Source organism: Simochromis diagramma, unplaced genomic scaffold (assembly GCF_900408965.1).
Source record: "Simochromis diagramma unplaced genomic scaffold, fSimDia1.1 OVJJ01000456.1, whole genome shotgun sequence".
NCBI lineage: Eukaryota > Metazoa > Chordata > Actinopteri > Cichliformes > Cichlidae > Simochromis > Simochromis diagramma.
The window spans coordinates 430,772-454,427 of record NW_024387186.1 but is presented as its reverse complement, the minus strand read 5'-3'; the positions used below and the strand labels follow the sequence as shown (position 1 = coordinate 454,427).

The window sequence follows — 23,656 nt, the reverse complement described above, 5'->3', positions numbered from 1 at the left end:
GAGTCTGTGACATGTGACAGCTTTGAGAGGAGGCACTCAGCGTTTGGTCCACGATGGAGTCAACAGGACTCACCTACATCTCTCCAGTCTGATCAGTGCCTAAATATCATTTCCAGCAGAATCCGGCGACGGGGATTTCTGATGAGCACAGGCACGGCGAGGAGCCTCACGCTCGGCGTCTGCTGCTCGTTATCCTGTGAGGGTGTTAGACACCTGCTTCCTGTCTGTGGTCATTATTTCCAGCAGCGCCCATAACGAGCTCCTTAAAAGGAGACGAGCTTCCTGTCAGAATCTGTTTTTACCTTTATCTTTGTGCTTCATGACCCACCAAACACACACAGACACACACACACATAACTCAGGTAAGCTCAGTGTGAGCACATCAGGAACCCTCATCATGACTCATTTAATGTTCTGCCTAAGTTTGATCAATAATATAAATCGGCGCTCACAAACCTTTTTTGCGCCACAGACCGGTTTATGTCCGACAATATTTTCACAGACCGGTCTTTAAAGGTTCACGGATGAATACAACCAAATAAAACCAGTATTATTCATAACACACGGGAACAGACCCAGAGAAACAGAGTTAACGTTAAAAAACCGATAAAACCCTGAAAAACATACATTTCACACCCGAGCCTCAACTCTCACAGACCGTGACCCGGGGGTTGGGGGCCGCTGATATAAAATATAGATTCTATTAATATGAAGGTTTGTTGAAACACCAGCCGCACACTGGAGGGCGGGAAGTTTCCGCAACAGCGAGCTGATCGGGAAAGGAGACAGGTGGGACTGAAGGTGGGCGGAGCAGGTCCTCTGTGGTAAAATGACCTGAAACACCTTTGATGCCACCGTCCTCTAGCAGCACGTGGACGCTGTGGTCCTCAGTAACTCTGGGACGTCCTGCAGGAATCATCCCTGCAGGACGTCCTGCAGGAATCATCCCTGCAGGACGTCCTGCAGGAATCATCCCTGGGACACGTTTGACGATCTGAGGTGCTTCAGCGCCACGCAGGAAACGTCTGTGCTCACATCGCCCACAGTTTGTGTTAGTGGCCTTCACCGTGGATAAGGACGCCTCGTTAACCTGTCAGTGTGGAGGAAGCTCAGACAGGTGTGTGTGTCTCTATTTATGAACGTTTTTTCTGTTTTTCATGATGATTTATTTTCTTGTTATTCCACAGAGAACATTTCTCACGTCCTATAAAGCTTCTCTGTTTGGCACGAATGAACAGTCCTGCACGTATGCGCACACACACACACACACACACACGCGCACGCACGCTCTGTAATGAGGACGCTGGCCCTCTGCAGCAGCACGGTGACTAACAGTCTTTGAAACGGGACACTAACAAGCTAACGGCGTCCTCGGCACTGAACCACAGCTGGATTGATCTGGTGAGGGGTGTACATGCTTCAGTGTGTGTGTGTGTGGGGGGGGGGGGGGGGGGGGCTCAGACCCTCCACAGTAAGCTGTATATAAGTATGAAAGACCACCATTCATCTGCACAGGGAGAAGCGTCAACCAAGAAGCACGAGTGAGGATCTATTCTTTCTACTCAAACTTTATTGTGTTGACAGGAAGCAGAAATCTGAGCGGCTGGGACAGAGTCGCCTGGAGCTCTGCTCAGTTTCTGGTTGGTTTCTCTCCCCGAGTGACGCGAGCAGCTCCGAGGAGACACAGCGACACCTGAGCAGCAGGTAAGAAGTGCCAAACTGGCACTGAGATCACAGGTTAGTCCCTCACAGGGCGCCAAATTCAGTCCGGCATCAGATCAGGGTGAAACTGGCGGAGGCGTGACGGCACACATCGGCTCCAATCAGAATACGTCTTCATGATTGCTGAACTAACTTGATTGGAGTATAAAAAGCGTCCGTGTCCGCCTGCACAGGTGAGCTCAGAGTGAGCTCTGGAGCGAGACTGTTGGTTCATTAGTCAGTTCTAAAGAAGTCCAGGTACGGCAGGGGGGCGGGATTAAAACGAGTTTTTTTTATCATGTAAGAATAAGTCAAATAAGCTACATTTAAACAACACCACAGTGGTGACATCACTCGACTTCCTGTGAAAAGAGTAATGGATTACATGAGCCCAGTTTGAGTATAACATGACGGCGCCGCCTCCTTCATCACCGCTGTTTACATCTAAGAACATTCGTCTGAATCATCGTTAATGTTTGTTTTGTCACTGTGACGCCTGTCATCACGCCCAAACAATCAAACGCTTTTAACTGTATGTGATTTAATCACTACTATTATTATTATTATTATTATTATTATTATTATTATTATATGTGCTGAAGAGACTGAGGAAATACTATTTCATGAAAGCTGCGGAAGCGTTGCCACGGTGATAAAAAAATGACACCTGCGGTCTATGAAAAAGTCACGGAGCTGTCGTCGTTATGAAAACAATGCCAGCGAATCCTGTAATATTACAATAATGAAAAAAAAAAAAATCAATGTTAAGAACGTGGCCATGTCAGCCCGCTGCAGAGAGACGACAGCCATGCCAAACAGGTGTCTCCGGGGTTAAAGGTCAGCTCAGCCCGATTAACTTCCAGGCACCAAAAGCTCCTCGTTAGGGCTCAAACTCGCTGTTTCACGGTCGCCTGAGAAATAACGAGCCAGAGGCGAGCGGTGACCTCGGGGTCAGGGCGCCGGGGTTTACAGCCGCTCTGTCAGCCTCAGATTGAAACACGTGACGCGCACACCTGAAGCCAGACTTTGGTCCTCAATGCAGAATAAAAATGTTTAGGAATTACATCAGTGACCATCATTCTCCGGAGGAGGCGCTGCAACGTGAAATCACAACGAGCTTCATGAAACTGAAAATTCTTCTTCTGTTTGTTTTTAGGATGTCTCAGCTTCCTGTTTTTCCCCGCACGTGCGTCCCGCTGCTTTGCATTCTGGGTATGATCTTGCTGACGTCTGGCTTCCCTCAGCCTCGCCTTCCTCTCAGGTGGGTACGCTCTGAACCAATGAATGAGCCAGACACTCTGCCGGACATTGGAAAGAGGATTTCACCTCCTACGCAGGCCTGAGGGTGCCGTGTGAATGATGTTTACATGACGTTGTGATGTCACTGTGATCTCGTCCAATCGCAGAAGTTTGGAAGATTCGGAGGAACACAAACGAGTCGACTGGGACGTCCTCTACCCTTCCATCTCTCTCCGTGATTGGAGCATCCAAATGATGTCAGCGCCCGGCCTTAGAGCAGCAGCCAACAGCAAAGCAGGAGTGATGAGGGAGGCGTGGCTATTTGCTCCAGAGGGGGCGGAGACAAGGTACAGCTGGGCAAAACTGATAAATTCATAATGAAACATCATAGACTGTATATGAAAGAAGGACAATGATGAAAAACATTAAACCTGCATTCTTTCTAGCGTCCAGCAGGGGGAGACTCTTCTATCTGTACAAAGTCTGATTGGATAGAAAAATAAAGACTGGTTTATTATTATTATTATTATTATTATTATTATTATTGTTATTATTATTAAATTAACAAACAGTCAAACTTAAACGGGGAAAAATTGAATCTCCCATTTAAACAGTGGTGCACTGTGTTGTTTTCTGTCTGTAGTGTGGAGGGGGCGTGGCCTGCAGAATGGTCGTCTCCGGGAGCCGGGATGGCGAAGAGGAACCTGGTGGTGGCCGACGACGCGGCTTTCAGGGAGAAGAGCAAGCTGCTCACCTCCATGGAGAGGCAGAAGTGGCTCAACTCGTACATGCAGAAACTGCTGGTGGTGAATTCGTGACGCGTCTCCACGGTCGCCTCCAAAGTCCCATAAATTTACCCGACGACAGAAAACATCAGAAGCTGGAATCTGTTTAATTTCTAAAATGTTTAAATTTAAAGTGACTCTTTTGGCTCTGCTGAAAACAACTTTGTGTTTAATTTGATGAATGAATAAATATGCAAATGATGTTTTTGACGCCTGTAGTTTGACTTCACAACATTTCATGTATCGGACCAACAGATCCAGTTATGACGGTGTGTGTTTATCAGTTATTAAATGCTCTGAGTGACTCGTGTGCAGCAGCTGTTTCAGTCTCTGCAGAGACGATAACGTCCTCACAGCTTCTGCTCCACCAGTTTAAACTGGACGCTCACGGTGGAATCAGCACCAGCTCTTCCAGCCTGCCGATCGTCTCCTGCAGCTTCGTCCTGTTGGTCAGCCTCTGCTCGTCCCTCCTCTTCATCAGCACGGCCTCTGCATGAAGAAGCAGCGCCACGGCCTCGGACGCCGGGAGCTCGTTTGGAGGCTCCGCCTGCCCACCGGGGCCTCTGGCCGGGCGCCTCCTCGGCTCCTCCAGCCGAGGCCTCACTCGGCAGACTTGTGAGAGTGAGGGCAAGGATGGGAAGGAGGAGAGAACAGGAGGGAGGGACAAGGAGACGCCAAACCCTCCCTGAGTCCTCTCTCCTCCTTCTCTGTCCTTACCATCTCCTCCTTGTCTCCTCTGTCCTCTCTGCAGGAGCACAAATATCAGTATAAACACCATAAACGTCCATGTAAGTAGCCCGATTAGAAAACACTGCACATATTTTCACTGCAGATGACACCCAGCTCTATCTGTGCATGAAGCCAGATAACACACACCAATTAGTTAAATTGCAGGAATGTCTTAAAGACATAAAGACCTGGATGGCCGCTAACTTTCTGCTTCTTAATTCAGATCAAACTGAGGTTATTGTACTCGGCCCTGAAAATCTTAGAAATATGGTATCTAACCAGATTCTTACTCTGGATGGCATTACCTTGGCCTCCAGTAACGCTGTGAGGAACCTTGGAGTCATTTTTGACCAGGACATGTCCTTCAACGCACATATTAAACAAATATGTAAGACTGCTTTCTTGCAAGACTGAGAGAAAAACTAGTTCATGCTACTTCCTGTTAAAAAGGAATTCTTCCTCCCCACTGCTGCTCACAGCGGGTCGTGTGATTGTTGGGCCGCTGCATACTGAGTCCGTACCCTTCAGCTGTGCTTTGGTGCTTCATAAATAAAACTCAAACTAAAACTTGAAATGGAGTTAGGCTCCGTTATGTTGAATGTCGTCAAGGCGACTGCCTGCAATCTGAGTAAAGCACAGAACAACAAAGAATCATGGGAAATGCTCGAAGCCCGCACAGCATCGATTTGAGTTTAAACATCTATGGAACATCACGGTTCGGTCTGCAGGTTTTCCATGCATCAGCATCACTCTGAAACTGACGCAGTCAATGTGGGGTGGGACAGATCCACTGTGACAAAGGGGCAAATTTCCACCTTTCCACCTAACCGAGACGTTTTCAGTGCCTACATCTGACTGAACACTTTCTAATGAGGAGAAATCTGTCCCATGTAGGACAAAAGTCAGGACCTGTGTTGGCTGACCTCTGCGTGCTGCTCACCTGAGCTGCAGGCAGTCCCAGCAGCACCGCCTCCAGCTTCTCCAGCCTGCTGTTTCCATGACAACACACTCCGGGGTTCTCATTGGTTAGATGTTTGGGCCTCCCGGTGATGGGATCTTTCAGGTCCACAACGCTGTCCTACAGTCACACACACGCACAGCATCACTTCCTCTAACATTGCTGTTTCAGCCACTCTGCTGTGAAGCTGATTACTTTTTTAAATTCATCATATTTTCATGGTGTGAGAACCACAAACGCACCATCCAAGTCCAGAAGACGTCCTCCACCTGCTTCCACTTCAGGTACGCCTCCAGGAGGCTGCACAGCTGCTGCAGACAAACGCAGTCCTGCAGCAGAAGGACACGCCTTTCAGTTCCTCCTGTTATAAACTTATCAGTACTGTTTAATCAGCAGCTGGTAGCCCCGCCCTAAACCCTCCCTCCTCCTGCTCCCTTGTGACGCTAAAGGCAACGTCATCTCCAAAATACACACAGACCATAAGCTCGTCTGAGCTCAGAGATCTGCTCACTTCCTCACAGACCTCACTGCTGGAAGCTGCCTCCATCTTTCATATACAGAGTTTGTGAAACACTCAGACGTACCTCCTCGAGTGCAGCCGAGCTCTGCTCAGAGGACGCCGGGGTGACGCTCGCAGAAAGAACCTGAACACACAGTTGGTTTAATCTGGTTTAGTGAACATGAAGTGGAGAATATCCGTGACAAAAGTGGAAATCCTGGCATGAGTGGAAACAGTAATGTGGATTTATGGTCCAGGCTTTGTCCAGGCTCGCAGCAGCCCTGTGAGCTGGAGGTTAGCACGGCTCTGACTGGGAGCGTCAGTGCTGGGATTGGATGCATTTCTAAATTGGGAAGCTGTTTCGAGCTTGTTGTGTTCATAATATAATATAGAACATTGTGTTTCACGTCATTGAGCTAAATGTGTCTGACTCAGTTTGTTTGAAAGTGGAACTGCTGTTTCCGATTATTCTAATGTCACGTGAATGAAAGGATGAGGTTTCCTCACAGCGTGCAGAGCTCGGGTTTGCTCTCGTAGCATCGACAGCAGCATCCGTCTCTGATGTCTCAGGCAGCCAATGAGCCACTGGAGTCTCCTCAGGGAGGCGGAGTCTACATGGAGGTCAGCAGGAAGGTGTGGCAGCACCTGACAGAGAGGGAGAACACAGGTAAGCACACATGGGGGAGGCTCACCTGCACGCTGCCGTGGTACTCACAGGTGTGCACGTGAGCAGCATCCTGTCCAGCTTTTGCACTCTCTTCATCACCACGCTCTCCAGCGCTCCTGTGGCGAGCAGCCAGCCGAGCGCCAGGAGGAGTTCCCGGCTGGAGGCTGCACCTCCTCCTTCTCCCTCATACATCCAGTCAGCGTGAAAGCCGCTCTGCCACAAGCCGGCGGCCACGAGCTTCCTGTGCTCTGAGGAAAAGCACCAATCAAACGTCAGCTTACAGTGTGCACGAGCAAAGTTAGGGCGAGATGAAGAAGTGCTGACCTGCTGTCGGCTCAGAGTGGTCACAGGAAACGAAGCTGGTGGTCTGAAGGATGTCGGCGAGCAGCTGCCAAAACGGATCTTCCTGAAAATCCAGCGAGACGCTGAGTTAGTCCAATCAGGAAGAGGAGGAAGTGTGCACGATGTGACACACACACACCTGAAACTACTACATGTGTGGATGTGTTCAAATGTCCAAGCTTTACACACATTAAATATTCGTGGCATTCTTTTCACTGAGGTGAAGATCACCTGGATCGTCACATGACGTGTACGCTGAGTTCAAGCACCAGTGGAAAACTAAAGACTGCAGTCAGTCCTCAGGAACACATTTAGCAGCTCCAGATCTCTTGAAGGCTGAATTTTGAACCAGCCTGAACTCACACTGACCACACAGTTTGACACCCCCCCCCCCCCAGCCCCCGACTCCCCTCTATACACAGACTATGCAAATTACCATCACTGCTGTGCAATAACAACAACAATAACAATAAATACAAACCGTTATTTATTTAATCTCATTGTACGTGTGTATAGTTACAATCCGTTCTATTGTATTGAAAACAGTGGTGACCCCGTCACACGTACATAATCACACCCCACCATCCCAGCACCTGCTTCCCTGAGCACACCTTCCAGCATCATCCACACAAACCCGAGTTCAGCGTGATTATCGAGCCCTTTGCTGCCTCCGTGTCACCTGCAGATGTCACTGCAGCCCAGCTGTGGATAAGTGGATGCAGCGAGTCGGTGCTGGTTTAAAGCTCCACGTTCACAGGACCAGCTCTTACTGACAGGAGGGAAAAGATGCTCTTCTCCTCGTCTGTCCACCCCCCTCTGACAGCTCAGAAACCCAGCTCTTAAATCCCTTTTCTTCTTCTTCTCTTGGAGCTTCAGCAGCTCGTCTCCATCACGTGCTGTCCTGTGATTGGCTAATTAGATACTTATGTAAACGAGCGGTTGACCAGGTGTACCTAATAAAGCGGCCGGTGACGTGATCTGACTCACCTGGGCCGCGTCTCCAAACTTGGCCCGTCGGAAGGAGTCCGGGGGGGGGCACGGGGTCCAGCCCCGTCGCCGCCAGCAGCCTGCACAGAGCCGCGATCACGTGCTTCACCTGCTTCACGTGCTTCACGTGCACGTCTGCGCTCCTCTTCATCGCAGCAGCTGGACAGATGTTCTCTCTGCCGTCAGTCTGTTGGCATTTCGCGGCTAACGTGTTTACTTCCGGGTCCGAGGCCGTTACCAAGGAAGGGAATAAGCCGCTGATTGATGTTCGTCGTAACCAATCAGAATATAGATCCTGAGGCGGTGGATGGGACGTAAGCGGAAGTGCATTATTATTTTTTCGTGTTTGTTTCTATCTAAACTTTATTGATAACAGTGCCCTGTGACAGAAACATCAAACATGGCTCCCTCTGATAGAACTCTCCGATAGAGTCCAGTAGAAACAGTAAAGCTAGTTTCTGATTGGTCAGTCTTCCTCTAACCTGAAGGAGTCACACAGCTGAAACCTGAAAGTTTACCCAGAATGCACTCTGTTGTAGTTTCCTGCAGCGTTTCTGCTCCTCGTGTCACAGACGTCCAATATATTTGAATCATCTGATCTTAAATCCAACTATGAGGAACCTTCCAGCAGTGATTATTCTTAAAAAATCAAAAGTATTTATTTAAATGATCAGAATCACTGAAAATCATAAAGGAACCGTCACAACGTATGAACACGAACTCTGAGTCACTTAAAGCTGTAACATTGGACCAGCTGCAAACAGCTGTTCTGCAGCGTCTGCAGCACAGTCCCGAGCTGCTGTTACAAAAGAGAAAGTCCGTTATAAGACGAGCAGCGGTGCGACGAACCACAGGATGCCTCCGAGGGCCGCACGGGTCAAGCCTCTCCGTCTTCTCCCTCCTGCTTGATGACTGGGATTCCTGAAACAGCAGAAGAAGAGGTGAGCCCTCTGCTGATTGGCTGATCGTCCCTGTTTTCAAACGCTCACCGTCCAGCTTCCTCAGGCCGGGGAGTCTCTTCGTGGCCTCGTCCATCCACGTCCCCTCGGCCGAGTGCTTCTCCTCCAGAGGATTTCCCACAAACACGAGGTCGGTGAGGCGCGGCAGCTCCGCCAGCCTCATGAACTCACCTGCACGCATCACATCCAGATCCCACCAATCAGCAACAAGGAGAAACTAAAAACAAATTGGTTTGAGTGAGTATTCCTGAAGCCTCGGTTCCTTTTGAACTTACTCCAGTCTTTCACCAGTTTGTTGGACATGTACAGGACTCTCAGGCTCTTCAGCCACTGGATTCCATTCAGCTTCTCCAACTGGTTATAAGAGACCCACAGCTGTTCCAGCGTGTCACCTATGGCCTCCTCCACACACACACACACACACACACACACACACACACACACACACAGAGCTTTACAGACACACACCGGCCACCTTCTCAGCCTCCGTATTCGTGGCTTACCAGCTCGGTGAGCAGTCTGATGTTGTTCCTCCCTAAAGACAAGATCTTCAGGTTCTCTGGAAGGACACAACATCACATTACACACTGTGTGTGTGTGTGTGTGTGTGTGTGTGTCACTCACTCAGGCCGTTGAGGTTGGTTATTTTCTCTATGCAGTTCGTGGACAGAGACAGTTGCCTGTGGAGGAAGAAGCAACAGGTCAAAGACACTGACGCTCCTGCTCCCATGTGGCCCTCACACTGTTCTGTAAATAACTGAAGCTCTGACTCTGTTGTGTAAGTACAATGACATTAAAGGCTGTTCTGTCTACTCTGAGTGGGCAGATCTATGAAGCGCAGTCAACATTTACACTCCACGCACTGCCGCTTCATCCGACAATGCAACCTTAGGCCTGATCGGAGGCGAATGAACTGATTCATTTGAAACAGAGATTAAATGAATATTGGCGAGTGGAGCCACTGTCGGCGAGCTTCTGTGTTTCGTGATGAGTGTTCAGGGACCGTCTTCAAACTGAAACCCATTAAAAAGACTCATCGAGTGAAATGCACCCTGGGAGTCGTAGTTACGCGTCTCCTTCAGGTTTCAGCGTTTGAGTCGAGCTGCTCGGAGTCGTGCCTGCAGAAGCATCTGAACCTGGGCTGAGAATCTGAGCCGGGCAACACGGGCCTGAAAACGCCACGAACACTTTAATCGACCAATCGGCTGTGAGAAAAGTGCACCTGACATGTTTAATCAGACGTGTGCATGCGAGCTTTATTTCAGCTCTAACGGACTGTTGTGTTATAAACTCCTGAGTCTGAGTCCCTCTTAGGCTCCCAAATGACATCTGTGAGAGTCGATGAGACGCCGTCCGTCTGCAGGACTCACTCGCAGTTCGTCAGCATGGACAGCGACGCGTCCATCTTCTCTATCGGAGGAATCTGACTGTATAGTTTAACGACTTTTGCCTCGCTCAGTTTCTCTCCTGACTGCTTCTCCTGCACACACACACACACACAGACATCATTACATACATGTACATACTGTTGTAAGTGCGCTGTTATTGTCTGACCGCCGTCCCGTGGCAGTGAAAGTGGTGATGGCGTGTGAAACAAAAGAGACGAGCACAGACTTTGAGATAAACTGTGCGACCGTCTGTCCGGTGGAGATAAATGAGTCTGTGTGGGATATAACTTCTGTTTGATTATGATTGTTATTCCATTACACGAATGTTTTCCCGACGCTCCGTCATAAACACAAAGATTGTCTGAGCTCTGAGGGATCTTCACAAACTGTGACGCTATTTTTCAAAGACCTGATTGGTCCGTACATAGGGATGTCACGCATGAGGATCTCTAATCTTGAACATTATCTGCTCCAGATCCGGTGAGAGGACGGCGAGGAGCCAAGATGACGACCTGTGTGGACGCTTCTCTGTAAGCTCGTGAATTTCTGATGAGTACCTAACATTTTAAATGATCTAAACAGACTCAGATAATTCCTTTATTAGAAGTGACTCATTGCAGTTGTGTTTTGCACACGTACAGGACATCTTTATAACTGTAACTGCTCCTGAAGGTTTTTCATGTTCGAAGTAGAATAAAGGGCCATGCTCCAACTGATGTTCAGCCAGTATTTTAATCTTCTTTTCACCAGCAAACACCGTGAAAAACTATGGTGAAATGATCAATGAAAAACACGGATATTACATCAGCAGAACAAAAATTACAACTCAAATAAAACATACACACAAAGTAAATGCACCAACATACCGTGTGCGCCTTTCTACTGAACATTCATGAGCAATTGTAGTCCATATCTTCTATATTTCCACCCTTTACACAGGCCAGCATTCTCTTTCTGGCTCGAGCCTTCAGTCTCTGGTGACACGTGCGCTTAATTGAGCCTCACCCCAAAGCATGCGCACCACAAAGCGCCACACTCAGGCCCACCAGTAGGTGGCGACAACACAACATGAATCCAGATTAAACACCAAATTTTGAACATTGCAATCACATAATAATTACATTTCAATGCGACGGCTACACTGCCACCAAAATTACAAAGGATTTCTATTTACATGTGTTAAACAAAATTAAATCCTGTAATTTTTAATAAATTGACAATCAAACATCAACTTATGTTACAAAAAACCACTTCTTAAATAAACTTATAGATCACATATTATGTTTGTGTTCTTAACCCTTGTACTACTTCACTGTAGTTTAGACCCTTTAACTAGTACCACTAGTTTCTGAACTGGTCTCTCAAGAAAAGAGACTTGTTTCAAACGTTCACCTTTCTTTCCCAGATCCTTTTGCCCTATTTGGATCTTAACCTTCCGCACTAACCCATCATCATCTTCATTGGCTTCAACCACCCTTGCCAATTTCCACTCATTTCTTGGAATTTTGTCCTCCTTTAAAATCACTACATCTCCAACCTGTACATTTTGTTTAGGAGTATGCCATCGTTGTCTTAAACTAATGCTGGTTAGGTATTCCTTGTGCCACCTGCTCCAGAACAACTCTGTTAAATATTGCACCCTCCGCCACCTCTTCCTGGCGTACAAATCTTCTCTTACAAATCTACCAGGAGGCGGAAGTGGCACAGACTCTTTCATTGTGAGCAAATGATTAGGCGTCAAAGGCTCAGCACTGTTGGGGTCGTTGATTGTATCAGTAGTGAGTGGACGATGGTTCAAAATTGACATGGCCTCGTAGAAGAAAGTTCTCAATGAGGTGTCATCTAACCTCCCTGTGGCTTGGGCTAGGACAGAACTCATGACATTCCTAACAGTGCGGATCTGTCGTTCCCAAATGCCTCCTCTGTGACTAGCTTCAGGAACATTCATTTGAAAGTCACACTGGTTTTTAGCTAGATAAGTAGAAATCATCTCCTTGTCTAATTCCAACAGACCCTTCTTGAACTCGTTCTTAGCTCCGACAAAATTTGTCCCTTGGTCAGAACGAATCTGTCTGACTGTGCCTCTGATTGCTATGAAGCATCTTAAAGCGTTTATAAATGCGTCAGTGGAGAGATCCTCCAACATCTCAATGTGTGCGGCTCTCGAGCTTAAACACGTAAACAATAGGCCATACCTCTTCCATTCCTTTCGACCTTGTTTCGTATAGAAGGGGCCGAAAACATCAACTCCAGTGTAGGTGAATGGGGGCGAAGGATCCACTCTGTCAAATGGCAAGTCAGCCATGCGTTGTTCTTCAGCTGGCCCACGCACTTTTCTACAATTGACACACCCTTTAATGTATTTGGCCACTACCTTACTGCCACCTATGATCCAATAGCCACTTTCCCTGAGTTTGTTCAGAGTTTGGCCTCGGCCTTGGTGTTGCGTTTTCTTGTGACAGTGGTCAAGAATGAGTTGTGTGACAATGCCTTCCTTTGGAAGGATTACTGGATGATTCAATGCAAATGATGCTGAGGATTTTCTCAACCTTCCTCCAACCCTAAGCAAGTTGTCTACCAAAATAGGATCAAGTTGATACATTTTATGAGTTTTTGGTAGTCCAGCTGAGTTTTGACTAAACCATTTGAGCTCTTCTTTAAAGGCTTCCCTCTGTGCTGCCTGGAGGAGTACAAAAGCAGCCGTTTGTCTTTCTTTTACACTAATGGGTCCTGAGTTATCTCTCCTTGCAAGTCTTTTAATTCTTGCCACAACGTTAAGAGCTGTATCCCAATTGGAAAATCTTGAGAACCTCTCAAGAAAGCTGTTTTCTTCAAGGGCATTTGTTTTCAGGACCTTTACTTCTGGGTCCCCAACAAGAAGATCAGGGGAATGTTGGTTTGTGACAATTTCCCTTTCCCATAGGAATTTAGGTCCAGTGAGCCAATTCGAGCTTAGCAGATCTGCCACCTTGAGGCCCCTAGACGCGTGATCAGCTGGATTTTGATCAGATTCAATGTAAAACCATTGCTTCGGATCAGTAGAGTCTCTTATTTTCTGAACTCGATTTGCCACAAAGACATGAAAGCGACGAGCATCATTTTTTATGTATCCAAGCGTCACTTTAGAATCTGTCCAGAAAAACTCCTCGTCAATTTTCCGCTCGAGCTCTGACCTGAGGAAGTTACTTACAGCTGCAGAAACTGCAGCTGCAGTGAGCTCAAGGCGTGGGATAGTGATTATTCTTGTGGGTGCCACTCTGGCTTTACCCATGACCAGTGCACAATGCACGTTCTTATCAGCAACAATCCTGATGTATGAACATTGTCCATAGCCACTGCTGCTGGCATCCGAAAAATGATGCAGCTCAATTTTTTTGACCTTGCCGAAGTTCTCAGGAACAAGGCATCTTGGTATTTCAATCCTCTTTAGATTCTCCAAGTCACCGAGCCATGCTTTCCATTTGGTCTCTAGTGCCGGAGGAATAGGATCATCCCATCCCACTCCGTGTTTGCACATTTCCTGGAGTACTTGTTTTCCTGTCAAAATGTAGGGTGAGAGAAAACCTAACGGGTCATACACACTAGCAACTGTTGCTAGAATTCCTCGGCGTGTGGCTGGCCTTTCTTTGAGGGCTACACTGAATGAGAACACGTCAGCCTCTATGTTCCACTTTACTCCCAGCACACTTTGCATTTGAATTACAGAGTAGTTCAGGTTTACATCTTTGGTCTTGCTGGCTCGTTCTGTTTCTGGGATAATGCTCATGACCTCCTTGTTGTTGCATGCAAATTTGTGCAAGCGCAGTTTCCCTTTTGCACAGACCTCTTGTGCTTCACAGATCAGCTGCTTGGCTTCCCTGACTGAATCAATGCTGATTAGCCCGTCATCCACATAAAAGTTTTTGTGAATGAATCTGGCTGCCAGTGGGTAGTCCTTTTTTTGTTCCCTGGCGAGATACTTCATGCCATAGTTAGCACATCCCGGTGATGATGCTGCTCCAAAAATGTGCACTCGCATGCGATACTCCTTAGGCTCAGTATCTGTATTCCCGTCCTTCCACCACAGAAACCTTAAGAAGTCTCGATCCTCTGGGTTGACATGGAAGCGATGAAACATTTTTTCCACATCACACACAATTGCTATTTGATGCTCTCGAAATCTGCACAAAACCCCTGCCAGAGCATTAATCAAGTCTGGGCCTGTGAGTAGGTGGTCATTTAAAGAGATGCCTTCGTGTTTAGCAGAGCAGTCGAAAACAACTCGAATTTTCTCTGGCTTCCTGGGATGATACACGCCATGGTGCGGAATGTACCATGTGTTACTACCTGATGTGCCATCTGCTTCCTCTGCATCACCATCTTTAAAGACACTATTCATGAACTTGATGTAGTCTTCCTTGTACTTTGGGTTCTTATCCATTTTTCCTTTTAAACGTTTCAAGTGAAACATTGCAAGCTGCTTGTTATTTGGAAGCTGTGGGCGTTCTCTAAAAGGCAGAGGCATTTCTAAATGGCCTTCCTCATTGTAGTGAATGTTCTCATTCAGCATCTCTAGAAACTGAATGTCCTCTTGAGATACACTCCCTTCTTTATGGTTTGTGTCCAGAAAGTCATTTTCAAGTGCTTTAATCACAGAAGCAGGCGTGACAGATGGCAGCTCCTTTACTGTGACACGATGACAGATCCCTGCTGCTCCCATCGAACTTTTCCACGGCTTAATGGCTCCCACGATACTCCACCCTAAGTCTGTTTTTATTGCATAGGGATCATAATCCTTTCCTGGTATGACTTCCCTTGGCTTTAGCGCTCTTGCACAGTCGTAACCGATGAGAAGAGCTATAGGACAGTCCAAGAGATCTGGCATTTCATTTGCAATGCTAAGTAGATGGGGCCGCTTTTTTGCTGTCTCTCGAGTTGGAATAGTGTGTTTCTCCAATGGAATGTACTCTTGAGTGTAAGTTGGTGGCAAGTCAATGTACTTTTCTGAGTTGTACCCTCTTACCCTCAGTCCATCCACTCTTTGACTAGGTACAATCGAACCCCTGTCAGTCATTGTTGTCAGTTTTAGCTTCACTGGTTCCCTGCTTGCCTGTATCTTTTCACAAATATCTTGGTCAATAAATGTGTTGCTGCTTTGGGTGTCTAGCAGAGCATAAACCAATGTCTCTTGATTCTTCGCTGATGAAGAAAGCCACACTGGAACGATCATTGAAGTGCAATCATTGTTGCCCACTCTCACACTGCACGATACGATGGCTGCATTCTCCTCTTCTGATGGTGGTTCAGGTTCATTTCCCAGTGGAGGATCTTCATGGAGAGGAGAAGGGTGGTTTCGTCTGCAGACATTACATGTTGCTCTCTGTCGACAGTTTTTGGAAATGTGGCCGACTCGCAGACAAGCAAAGCACATATTGTTGTCCCTAATAAACTGTTTCTTTTCTTCAAGCGGCATTGCTGTAAACTTTGCACATTTATAGATAAAATGATTTTGCTTGCAGCAGATACATTCAAGTTGCCGTTTGTTCTGAGTTGAGGAAGGGTTGGGTTTTGATTTTCTGTTGCTCTGAACTGTAGTTGTGTTCTTCACATCTTTAGACCCATTTGCTGATGTCACCAGGACACTGGCCTTCAGACGTTTTTGTTCTTTCTCAGGGTTTTCAAATGTGTTTTTTAAGGCAAACAGAGAAGAAACTGGATTACATGCTATACGCGCCTCTTCAGCCACAAAGTCTGCAAATTCTGCAAACCCTGGATATGCCTTTTCTTCATCCAGTAATTTTGTGACATAACGATTCCAGCGGGTTGTGGCCCAGTCAGGAAGTTTCAGCAATATTTTTTGATTTTCTTCACAATCATCTAAAACCTTGAGGCCTTGGACGTGAGGCATAGCATTCTTACAAGAAATGAGGAAATCACTAAACTCTCTCAATTTAAGTGACTCCTTTGGACCAATCTTTGGCCAACTGCTTAGTTTTCCCCTAAAGGCTCTTTGAACTACAAATGGGTGTCCATAGCGTTTGTTCAGAGCATCCCAAGCTTGTTTGTAAGCTTCCTCGTCACTTCGATAAAATGTCCCTTCTAAAACACAGAGAGCTTCTCCACCAATGTACTTCTTCAAGTAGAACAGCTTATGGGCTGAATCTGTGCAGCTAGTCTCGATAAGCGCCTTAAAGCAAGTGCTCCACTCAACAAATTTAAGTGGGTCTCCTGTAAATGTAAACGGCTCTGGCACTGGGAGTCTAGACATTACTAAGGACTCTTTTAATGCCTGCACCAGAGAGAGCTCACTTTCTTTTGGCACCACTTGAGTATCATAGTGAGGGGCGTGAACACTTTGTGAGGTCAGGATGAATTTACCTTCAGAGTGAGGAGGTGCAGTGCTCTGAGGAACTTGGGTGCATGGGGGACTGCTAAGTGGTTTAGGAAGCTGACTGAAAGACAAAGTACTCCTTACTTCACAATTTCTTATTTCAGCATTCATTTTTGATTCCTCTTCAGCATATACATTGTATTCTGCCTGAATGACCTCAAGATCTCTTTGATTTTCCAACATTTTCAATTGCTCTTGTTGAGCTAATATCTCCTTTCTCCGGGCAGATATTTCCATTTCTCTGTTTATTTCAGCTTGCTTTGATGCCAGTCGTGCTGCTGCCTCTGCTTTCCTTGCAGATACATGACTTCCTTGCTGACTATGGCTGTGCTGGCTATTTCTTCCAGCTCTAGACACAGTTGAGCCATAAATTGATTCTGCACCTTCTCTTTGGAGTAACTGAAGGAGTGATTCTTTTACAGCTCCTGCATCAAACTCTTTGTCAACATCTGCGTAACGCCTTTTCAGAAGTATCATCATCTCAGCAGAAACTGAAGTACAGCTATCCATCTTTCTTCTCATATCTTGAGATGGTGTAGTCAGTGCACGTAAAGCCACATAATCTTGCTGTAGGTCTAACTCACATTTTTCTACTGACTTGATCATTTCAGCTAATTCTGCTTTAGAACATTCTTCTTTAAGTTTGGACCTAGTGAGCTGAATTTCTGCCTTAAAGTTTAAATATGTTGACATAAACTTTCTTTCTTTGCTTGTTATCTCTGTCTGTTTAAACTCACGCATTTTTTCTGTTAGTTGCCTTTGACGGTCTGTCCATCTTACCTCTGCGTCAGGTTTAGATGATGGCTGAGGCAGCCCTATTTTGTGTATTTCAAGGTCTCCATGAATTTCTCCTATGCGTGCTTCAACTTCTTCTCTTTCTGCATCTTCAAGTTCAGTTTCTAATTTCTTTTCTAACTGTGCCTTTTCATCTTCTAAGGCTATAAGTATTTGCTCAAGGATATGAGTTTCTTGTGTACTCTGCTCCATTACAATGTTTTGAACCAACAACTTAGAACAATAAAAGGAAACTTACCCAGAGTACACTACCTTAAATATCAAACAGCACAGTAACAAACTTTCAATAAATGAACAAATGTACAATATCTACACCATACAATTTTCTTTTTGGCTTTTTCTTAGATCTCTTTATGCAGTTCAAACGTTTCGCTGATGCAAGAACTCACAGTCTACTCTTCCACGTGGGCTGCCGTCTTGGAAGAATGGCGTGCAGGGCTCTGGCTGCTCGCTCCATAACAGGCCACGTTTTTCACTGTAACTGCTCCTGAAGGTTTTTCATGTTCGAAGTAGAATAAAGGGCCATGCTCCAACTGATGTTCAGCCAGTATTTTAATCTTCTTTTCACCAGCAAACACCGTGAAAAACTATGGTGAAATGATCAATGAAAAACACGGATATTACATCAGCAGAACAAAAATTACAACTCAAATAAAACATACACACAAAGTAAATGCACCAACATACCGTGTGCGCCTTTCTACTGAACATTCATGAGCAATTGTAGTCCATATCTTCTATATTTCCACCCTTTACACAGGCCAGCATTCTCTTTCTGGCTCGAGCCTTCAGTCTCTGGTGACACGTGCGCTTAATTGAGCCTCACCCCAAAGCATGCGCACCACAAAGCGCCACACTCAGGCCCACCAGTAGGTGGCGACAACACAACATGAATCCAGATTAAACACCAAATTTTGAACATTGCAATCACATAATAATTACATTTCAATGCGACGGCTACAATAACATCAGGCCGAACTGAGTTTCTTTTTTTTCCCTGCCGAATTCTAACACGTTGAAGTGTTAGCTTGTATAGAAACATTTAGCTAATAGCCACAGGATAAGCATGGCCAAAAAAGAGGCAAGAAGAAAGGAAGGACTGATAATGGACTTGGAGCCAGATAAAACCTTTGCAAGCTTATGCAAACCTCTCCCTCAGACCCCTCTAAAGAGCCCCAACCCAAAGAAGAGCCGCATCGAAGTGCATGAGGTGAGAGAGGAAGCTGTATCCAATGCCGACATCTTGAAAGCTATTAATGGGCTGAATGACAGATTCTCCAAATTCGAACAAATGGTGAACAAAAACACGGCGGAGATTATTGCCGTGCGGGATCAAGTGAAAGGTCTTGAAATACAGAGCAAAGAGACAGAGGTTACTGTGAAGAAGCTGAAAGATCGCATTGCTGCACTTCAAGAGAAACAAGAGGAGACGGAGAGATATAGTCGGCGGTGGAACCTGCGTTTGCTGAATCTCCCAGAGCATAGTAACGAAGATATAAGAAAAGAGGTGATGGATATAATCGCCCTGATCATCCCAGAGGAAAAAAACAAATTCGAGTTCATGATAGATACTGTTCATAGAGTTGGTTGAACAAGAGATGAAAACCGCTCACGCCCCATCATCATACAGTTCACCATGCGCACCTTCCGACACAAAGTGTGGAGAGCTTCCCTCAACTCTGATGTGATGAAGAAGAAGAATCTCAGGTTGGCTGAAGATCTAACCTACATGGAGAGACAGTGCAGAAATAAACTGTGGCCAACTGTCAAACAAGCCGGACGAGGGAAAGAAGACCAAATGGATTGGTCCTGTGGCCATCATTGATGGTGTAAGACACACTGCATAAATAAGAGGTTATTAAAAGATCAGCAAGATGACTGAAATACTTTAAGTTCACTCTGTAAGTTACCTAACATTAACAGGTATTTCAGCTACCTCAGGCTCCCAATGTTACTGTTCAATATTTAATAATTTTGAGGCACTTGTATATTGTATTTTTTTGTTTGTTTTTGTTTTGCTTGAAATACCTCAGGTTCATTAGGTAATATGTTTACAACCAATAATATCCTTTTTAAATCTTCTATAAAACTGTCATACCTCCAAGTTAGTTGTACCAATATTTGGCAAACATTATTATGGTTATGTTTGGACTTATGTTTTACAGTGTGAGTAGTTAAACATCCTACTTTTATTGGTGTATAAATGTTAATTTGCTTAAGTATTTGGGTCACTTCAATGGGGAAAAGAAAAACAAATAGAGTCTGAAGACTTTTACTTAGGTACTCAACATTTAGTTTTCCCGTTTGAGAGTATCTTCTTTAGGTGTTTATACCTTAGCACCTTATAAATTTCTAGTTAATTTTACAGACATCCAGTTCACTTTATTCATTCCCTTCTTCTCTTATGACAGACTTACATTTCAGTTCCTTAAAAATACTATCCCTTAATGTTAGAGGTATTCGTGACAGTACCAAAAGAAAGTCAATTTTCATTTTCTGTAGACGGAAACTCTACAGAAACTCATTCGAGTGATAATGATGTAAAATTCTGGAAAGCACAGTGGGGTGATCAGTGTTATTTTTGCCACGCCTCTCAACATTCGGCAGGCATAGCCATTCTCCTTAACAACTTTAAAGGTAATATTATTGAATCATTGTCTTCAGATGAAGGCAGATGGATTATTCTGGTTTTCAAATTGGACACCTTCTTTATAGTCTGTAATTTATACAGTCATAATAACACAACTCAGGCCAAATCTATGTGCATACAATTATCTGAGAAACTTGATTTTTTAAAATCAAAATATAAGGGAGCCCACATGATTCTTGGAGGAGATTATAATGATGCTCCAGACGATCTTATAGATAGAGTACCAATAAGAACATCTCAACACTCAAAATTTAAAAGCACTGCATTTTTCTGTGAACAACTTGCAGTTATAGATGTATGGAGATTCTTCAACTCTGATACAAAAGAGTTTACCTGGAGCAATGCAAATAGATCTCTACAATCCAGAATTGATTTGTGGTTAATATCTTCTTCGTGTTTACATTTTGTTTCAGAATCTTCTCATGATTTTGCTCCATTAACTGATCACAAATTCATCACAATTCACTTAGTTGGCAATAAACAAAGTCAAAGTAAACTACGTGGTTTTTGGAAGCTAAATAATAATTTATTGAATGATGATACATTTTGTAGTATAGTGGGGAAAACGGCAGAACAGATATTCGGGGATACCAATATGAATCACACACTAAAATGGGAATTTTTCAAATTCAAGGTAAGGGAAGCGGCAATAAGGCGAAGCAAAGAAATTAAAAAAAGAAATGACACTAAAGAAATCAGTATTATGAATGAATTAAACATATTAATGAAGAAAGATGCTCTAGCAGATGATGAAGAAATTAAATTGAAAAGACTAAAGGAAGAAATAGATAATGCATATATTAACATGGCTAAAGGGGCTTTTATAAGGTCCAAAGCAAAATGGCTAGAACTAGGTGAAAGAAATTCTAGTTACTTTTTTGCTCTTGAGAAACGAAACCAAAGAAGAAACAATATATCTGCTCTTAAGATTGATAATAACATAACCACTAATTATTTAGATATCTCAAAACATGTTGGTTCATTCTACAAAGATATATACAAATCAAATTGTAATATCAATGATTGTGATAGATTTATCGAGTCAGTTAAAAACTTTGCACCAACTATCTCAGAAAACTTTAAAACTAATTGTGAACGTCCCATAACAAAATCAGAAATTTCAGAGGCAATTTGATCAATGAAAAAGGGCAAATCTCCAGGTAATGATGGTTTGTCAGTGGAATTTTATTTACAGTTCTGGGATATCATTGTTGATCTTTTATTAGAATTGTTTAAGGAATGCCTTGATGGAAAAGAAATGTCCACAAGCATGAAACAGGGTATTATAACTTTAATTCCTAAACCTGATAAAGATCTTCTTGTTAAAGAAAATTGGAGACCTATCACGCTTTTGAACATAGATTATAAGATCATCTCATTGGTCTATGCCAAAAGATTAAAGAAAAATCTGGATGAGATCATAGCTGAAACGCAAAGCGGATTTATGACCAACCGCCATATCAGTTCAAACATAAGGCTTATTTTTGACCTATTAGACTACTCTGACAATATAGATGATGATTCCCTTATTGTGTTTCTTGATTTTTATAAAGCTTTCGATACGGTAGAACATTATTTCTTATTTAAAGCACTCAAAACCTTTGGTTTTGGCCCAAACTTTGTGTCAACTATCGAAATGTTTTATAAAAATATTGACAGTTGTGTTATACTATATCCAAATACTACTAAAAGATTTCCAGTCATGAGATCTGTTCGCCAGGGTTGCCCAATTTCACCCTTTTTATTTTTGATTGTAGCTGAACTACTTTCATTACACATTTTAAATAGCCCAGTCATTAAAGGTTTATCTATTTTTGGTAAAGAAATCAGAGTGACTCAACTAGCAGATGACACCGTTTTATTCTTAAAAAACAAAGATCAGATTGAAAATGCTATTTCATTAATAAATGATTTCTCAATTGCCTCTGGATTAAAACTAAATAAATCTAAATGTGAAATTTTATGTTTGTACCAATCAAATGTCAAATCCTTATACAATATTCTTGTCAAAAACTGTGTTAGATACCTTGGTATTCATGTCTGTAAGAATGATACAGAGTGTCAACAACTCAACTTTTCTCCCAGGATGGAAAAAACTAAAACTATACTGAACTTATGGCTCCAAAGAGACCTATCAATTTTTGGTAGAATCCTTTTGACTAAAGCTGAAGGTGTTTTCCAGATTTGTGTATCCAGCCCTTTCCCTTAATGTGTATGATTCCACATGTAAAAATGTTAATAATTTATTTGTTAACTTTGTATGGAAGAATAAGCACCATCATCTAAAAAAAAAATCATTGCTTTGTGGACCTAAAGACAAAGGTGGTTTTGGCCTTCTGGACTTCATGGACCTGAACTATACATTTAAGGTGAAATGGCTAAAAGAATGCTTAAAATCTCCTGGATCATTATGGCATTTCATTCCACATAACATTTTTAGAAATGTTGGAGGTTTACAGTTCCTATTGTCTTGTAGTTACAGTATATCAAAGTTACCAGTTAAAATGTCTGCATTTTATCAACAGGCATTGTTGGCTTGGAAATTATGTTATTCACATAACTTTTCTCCACATAGATCTATTATCTGGAATAACGAATGTATTACTAAAAGGAACAAATCACTATATTTGCAGAATTGGATTGATAAAAATATAATCTATTTAAAAGACTTATTTGACTCTGAAGGCCAGCTACTTAGTTACAATGACTTTATTACAGAAAAAACATTCCCTATCAAATTTAAAGATTTTAGCTCTGTAGTAAAGTCCGTTCCCAGCGGACTGACTGAGTTGATGAAAAGCTACAAAAAACAGAACACACCACATGCATCCGTTAACACTCTTTATATAAATGGTATTGATTTCTTAAGCAAGAAATTCACCAATAAACATATTAGAGAATGTTTGTATAATGCGAAGAAAATAACTCCAAGAGGGAAGTTTTTTTGGAATGCTATTTTTGATAATATCAACTGGGATAAAGCGTGGCTTGTTCCTTTTAGATTTTGTATTACAAACAAAGTTAGAGAATTACATTTGAAAATATTACATAACATATATCCATCCAACACATACGTTTCAAGATTCTGTGACATTGATAGAAAATGTACCTTTTGTAAAACTGAACTTGAAAGTGTTACTCATTTGTTTTATGGCTGTTCATATAGTGCTACATTTTGGAGAGAGCATGAAAATTATATACTGTGCAAGACAACATACGAAATCAAAATTGAAGGGAAAAACATTATCACTTATTTTGAAACTAAAGGAAAAAAATATGTGCCATTGTCAATCTTTATATCTTATTAGGGAAATACCATATACATAAATGTACATTTCAAAACTCAACCCCATCATTTAATTTGTTTTTGATTGAAATTGAATATTATTTAAACTCTCTTAAATTAACTTCCAATAAAAAAGGTTTATCATTGATTGAAATTCATTCTGAAATGTTTAACAAATGAGCTGTCACGACTTTCAAGTACTAAATTATGAAGTCTGTCACATCCCCCCCCCCCCTTTTTTTTTCTTCTTCTTTTTTTTTTCTCCTTTATTTATTTGTCCTTCTTATTTCATTGTACTGTA

General features: G+C 43.5%; 4 protein-coding genes across 8 annotated transcripts; 1 reads left to right on the top strand and 3 right to left on the bottom strand.

Annotated features, from left to right (window-relative positions):
* Nucleotides 1-959: 959 nt before the first annotated feature.
* Nucleotides 960-4,023, top strand: pth2 (parathyroid hormone 2). Of its 2 annotated transcripts, XM_040049715.1 has the most exons (4): nt 960-1,704; nt 2,858-2,962; nt 3,108-3,287; nt 3,584-3,758. In XM_040049715.1, the coding sequence occupies exons 2-4, from the start codon at nt 2,859-2,861 to the stop codon at nt 3,756-3,758; spliced, it is 459 nt and encodes a 152-aa protein (XP_039905649.1). In that variant the 5' UTR covers nt 960-1,704; nt 2,858. The 2 variants fall into 2 exon arrangements, with proteins under 2 accessions (XP_039905649.1, XP_039905648.1); XM_040049714.1 differs by lacking the exon at nt 960-1,704 and having other exon boundaries at nt 2,722-2,962; nt 3,584-4,023.
* Nucleotides 2,509-8,513, bottom strand: tedc1 (tubulin epsilon and delta complex 1). Of its 4 annotated transcripts, none has more exons than XM_040049705.1 (8): nt 7,908-8,513; nt 6,903-6,984; nt 6,627-6,826; nt 6,419-6,556; nt 5,997-6,056; nt 5,655-5,741; nt 5,395-5,532; nt 2,509-4,470 (listed from the first exon to the last, which is right to left on the bottom strand). In XM_040049705.1, the coding sequence occupies exons 3-8, from the start codon at nt 6,768-6,770 to the stop codon at nt 4,111-4,113; spliced, it is 927 nt and encodes a 308-aa protein (XP_039905639.1). In that variant the 5' UTR covers nt 6,771-6,826; nt 6,903-6,984; nt 7,908-8,513; the 3' UTR covers nt 2,509-4,110. The 4 variants fall into 4 exon arrangements, with proteins under 4 accessions (XP_039905639.1, XP_039905638.1, XP_039905640.1 ...); XM_040049704.1 differs by lacking the exon at nt 7,908-8,513 and adding an exon at nt 7,488-7,898; XM_040049706.1 differs by lacking the exon at nt 7,908-8,513 and adding an exon at nt 7,532-7,897.
* Nucleotides 8,514-8,688: 175 nt separating this feature from the next.
* dnal1 (dynein, axonemal, light chain 1) lies at nt 8,689-10,346 on the bottom strand. The gene is made up of 6 exons (XM_040049719.1): nt 10,237-10,346; nt 9,491-9,546; nt 9,370-9,425; nt 9,142-9,268; nt 8,897-9,037; nt 8,689-8,828 (listed from the first exon to the last, which is right to left on the bottom strand). The coding sequence occupies exons 1-6, from the start codon at nt 10,269-10,271 to the stop codon at nt 8,785-8,787; spliced, it is 459 nt and encodes a 152-aa protein (XP_039905653.1). The 5' UTR covers nt 10,272-10,346; the 3' UTR covers nt 8,689-8,784.
* A 1,217-nt stretch (nt 10,347-11,563) lies between these two features.
* Nucleotides 11,564-18,413, bottom strand: LOC120745097. The gene is made up of 2 exons (XM_040049747.1): nt 18,107-18,413; nt 11,564-18,006 (listed from the first exon to the last, which is right to left on the bottom strand). Exon 2 carries the CDS (start codon nt 17,609-17,611, stop codon nt 11,564-11,566), a length of 6,048 nt encoding a protein of 2,015 aa, XP_039905681.1. The 5' UTR covers nt 17,612-18,006; nt 18,107-18,413.
* Nucleotides 18,414-23,656: the final 5,243 nt, after the last annotated feature.

Bases quoted from the DNA above. Each gene is read 5' to 3' on its own strand.
- pth2 (XM_040049714.1), top strand. From the start codon at position 2,751: ATGTTTAGGAATTACATCAGTGACCATCATTCTCCGGAGGAGGCGCTG. The intron at 2,963-3,107 runs GTGGGTACGCTC...GTCCAATCGCAG, and splicing joins CAGCCTCGCCTTCCTCTCAG to AAGTTTGGAAGATTCGGAGG. The intron at 3,288-3,583 runs GTACAGCTGGGC...TTCTGTCTGTAG, and splicing joins CCAGAGGGGGCGGAGACAAG to TGTGGAGGGGGCGTGGCCTG.
- LOC120745097 (XM_040049747.1), bottom strand. From the start codon at position 17,611: ATGGAGCAGAGTACACAAGAAACTCATATCCTTGAGCAAATACTTATA.
- tedc1 (XM_040049704.1), bottom strand. From the start codon at position 7,544: ATGATGCTGGAAGGTGTGCTCAGGGAAGCAGGTGCTGGGATGGTGGGG. The intron at 6,985-7,487 runs GTACGTGTGACG...CTGGATTTTCAG, and splicing joins GGATGGTGGGGTGTGATTAT to GAAGATCCGTTTTGGCAGCT. The intron at 6,557-6,626 runs GTGAGTACCACG...CCTCTCTGTCAG, and splicing joins TGCTGCTCACGTGCACACCT to GTGCTGCCACACCTTCCTGC.
- dnal1 (XM_040049719.1), bottom strand. From the start codon at position 10,271: ATGGACGCGTCGCTGTCCATGCTGACGAACTGCGA. The intron at 9,547-10,236 runs GTGAGTCCTGCA...CTTCCTCCACAG, and splicing joins TCCATGCTGACGAACTGCGA to GCAACTGTCTCTGTCCACGA. The intron at 8,829-8,896 runs GTGAGCGTTTGA...CTGCTGTTTCAG, and splicing joins CGGCCTGAGGAAGCTGGACG to GAATCCCAGTCATCAAGCAG.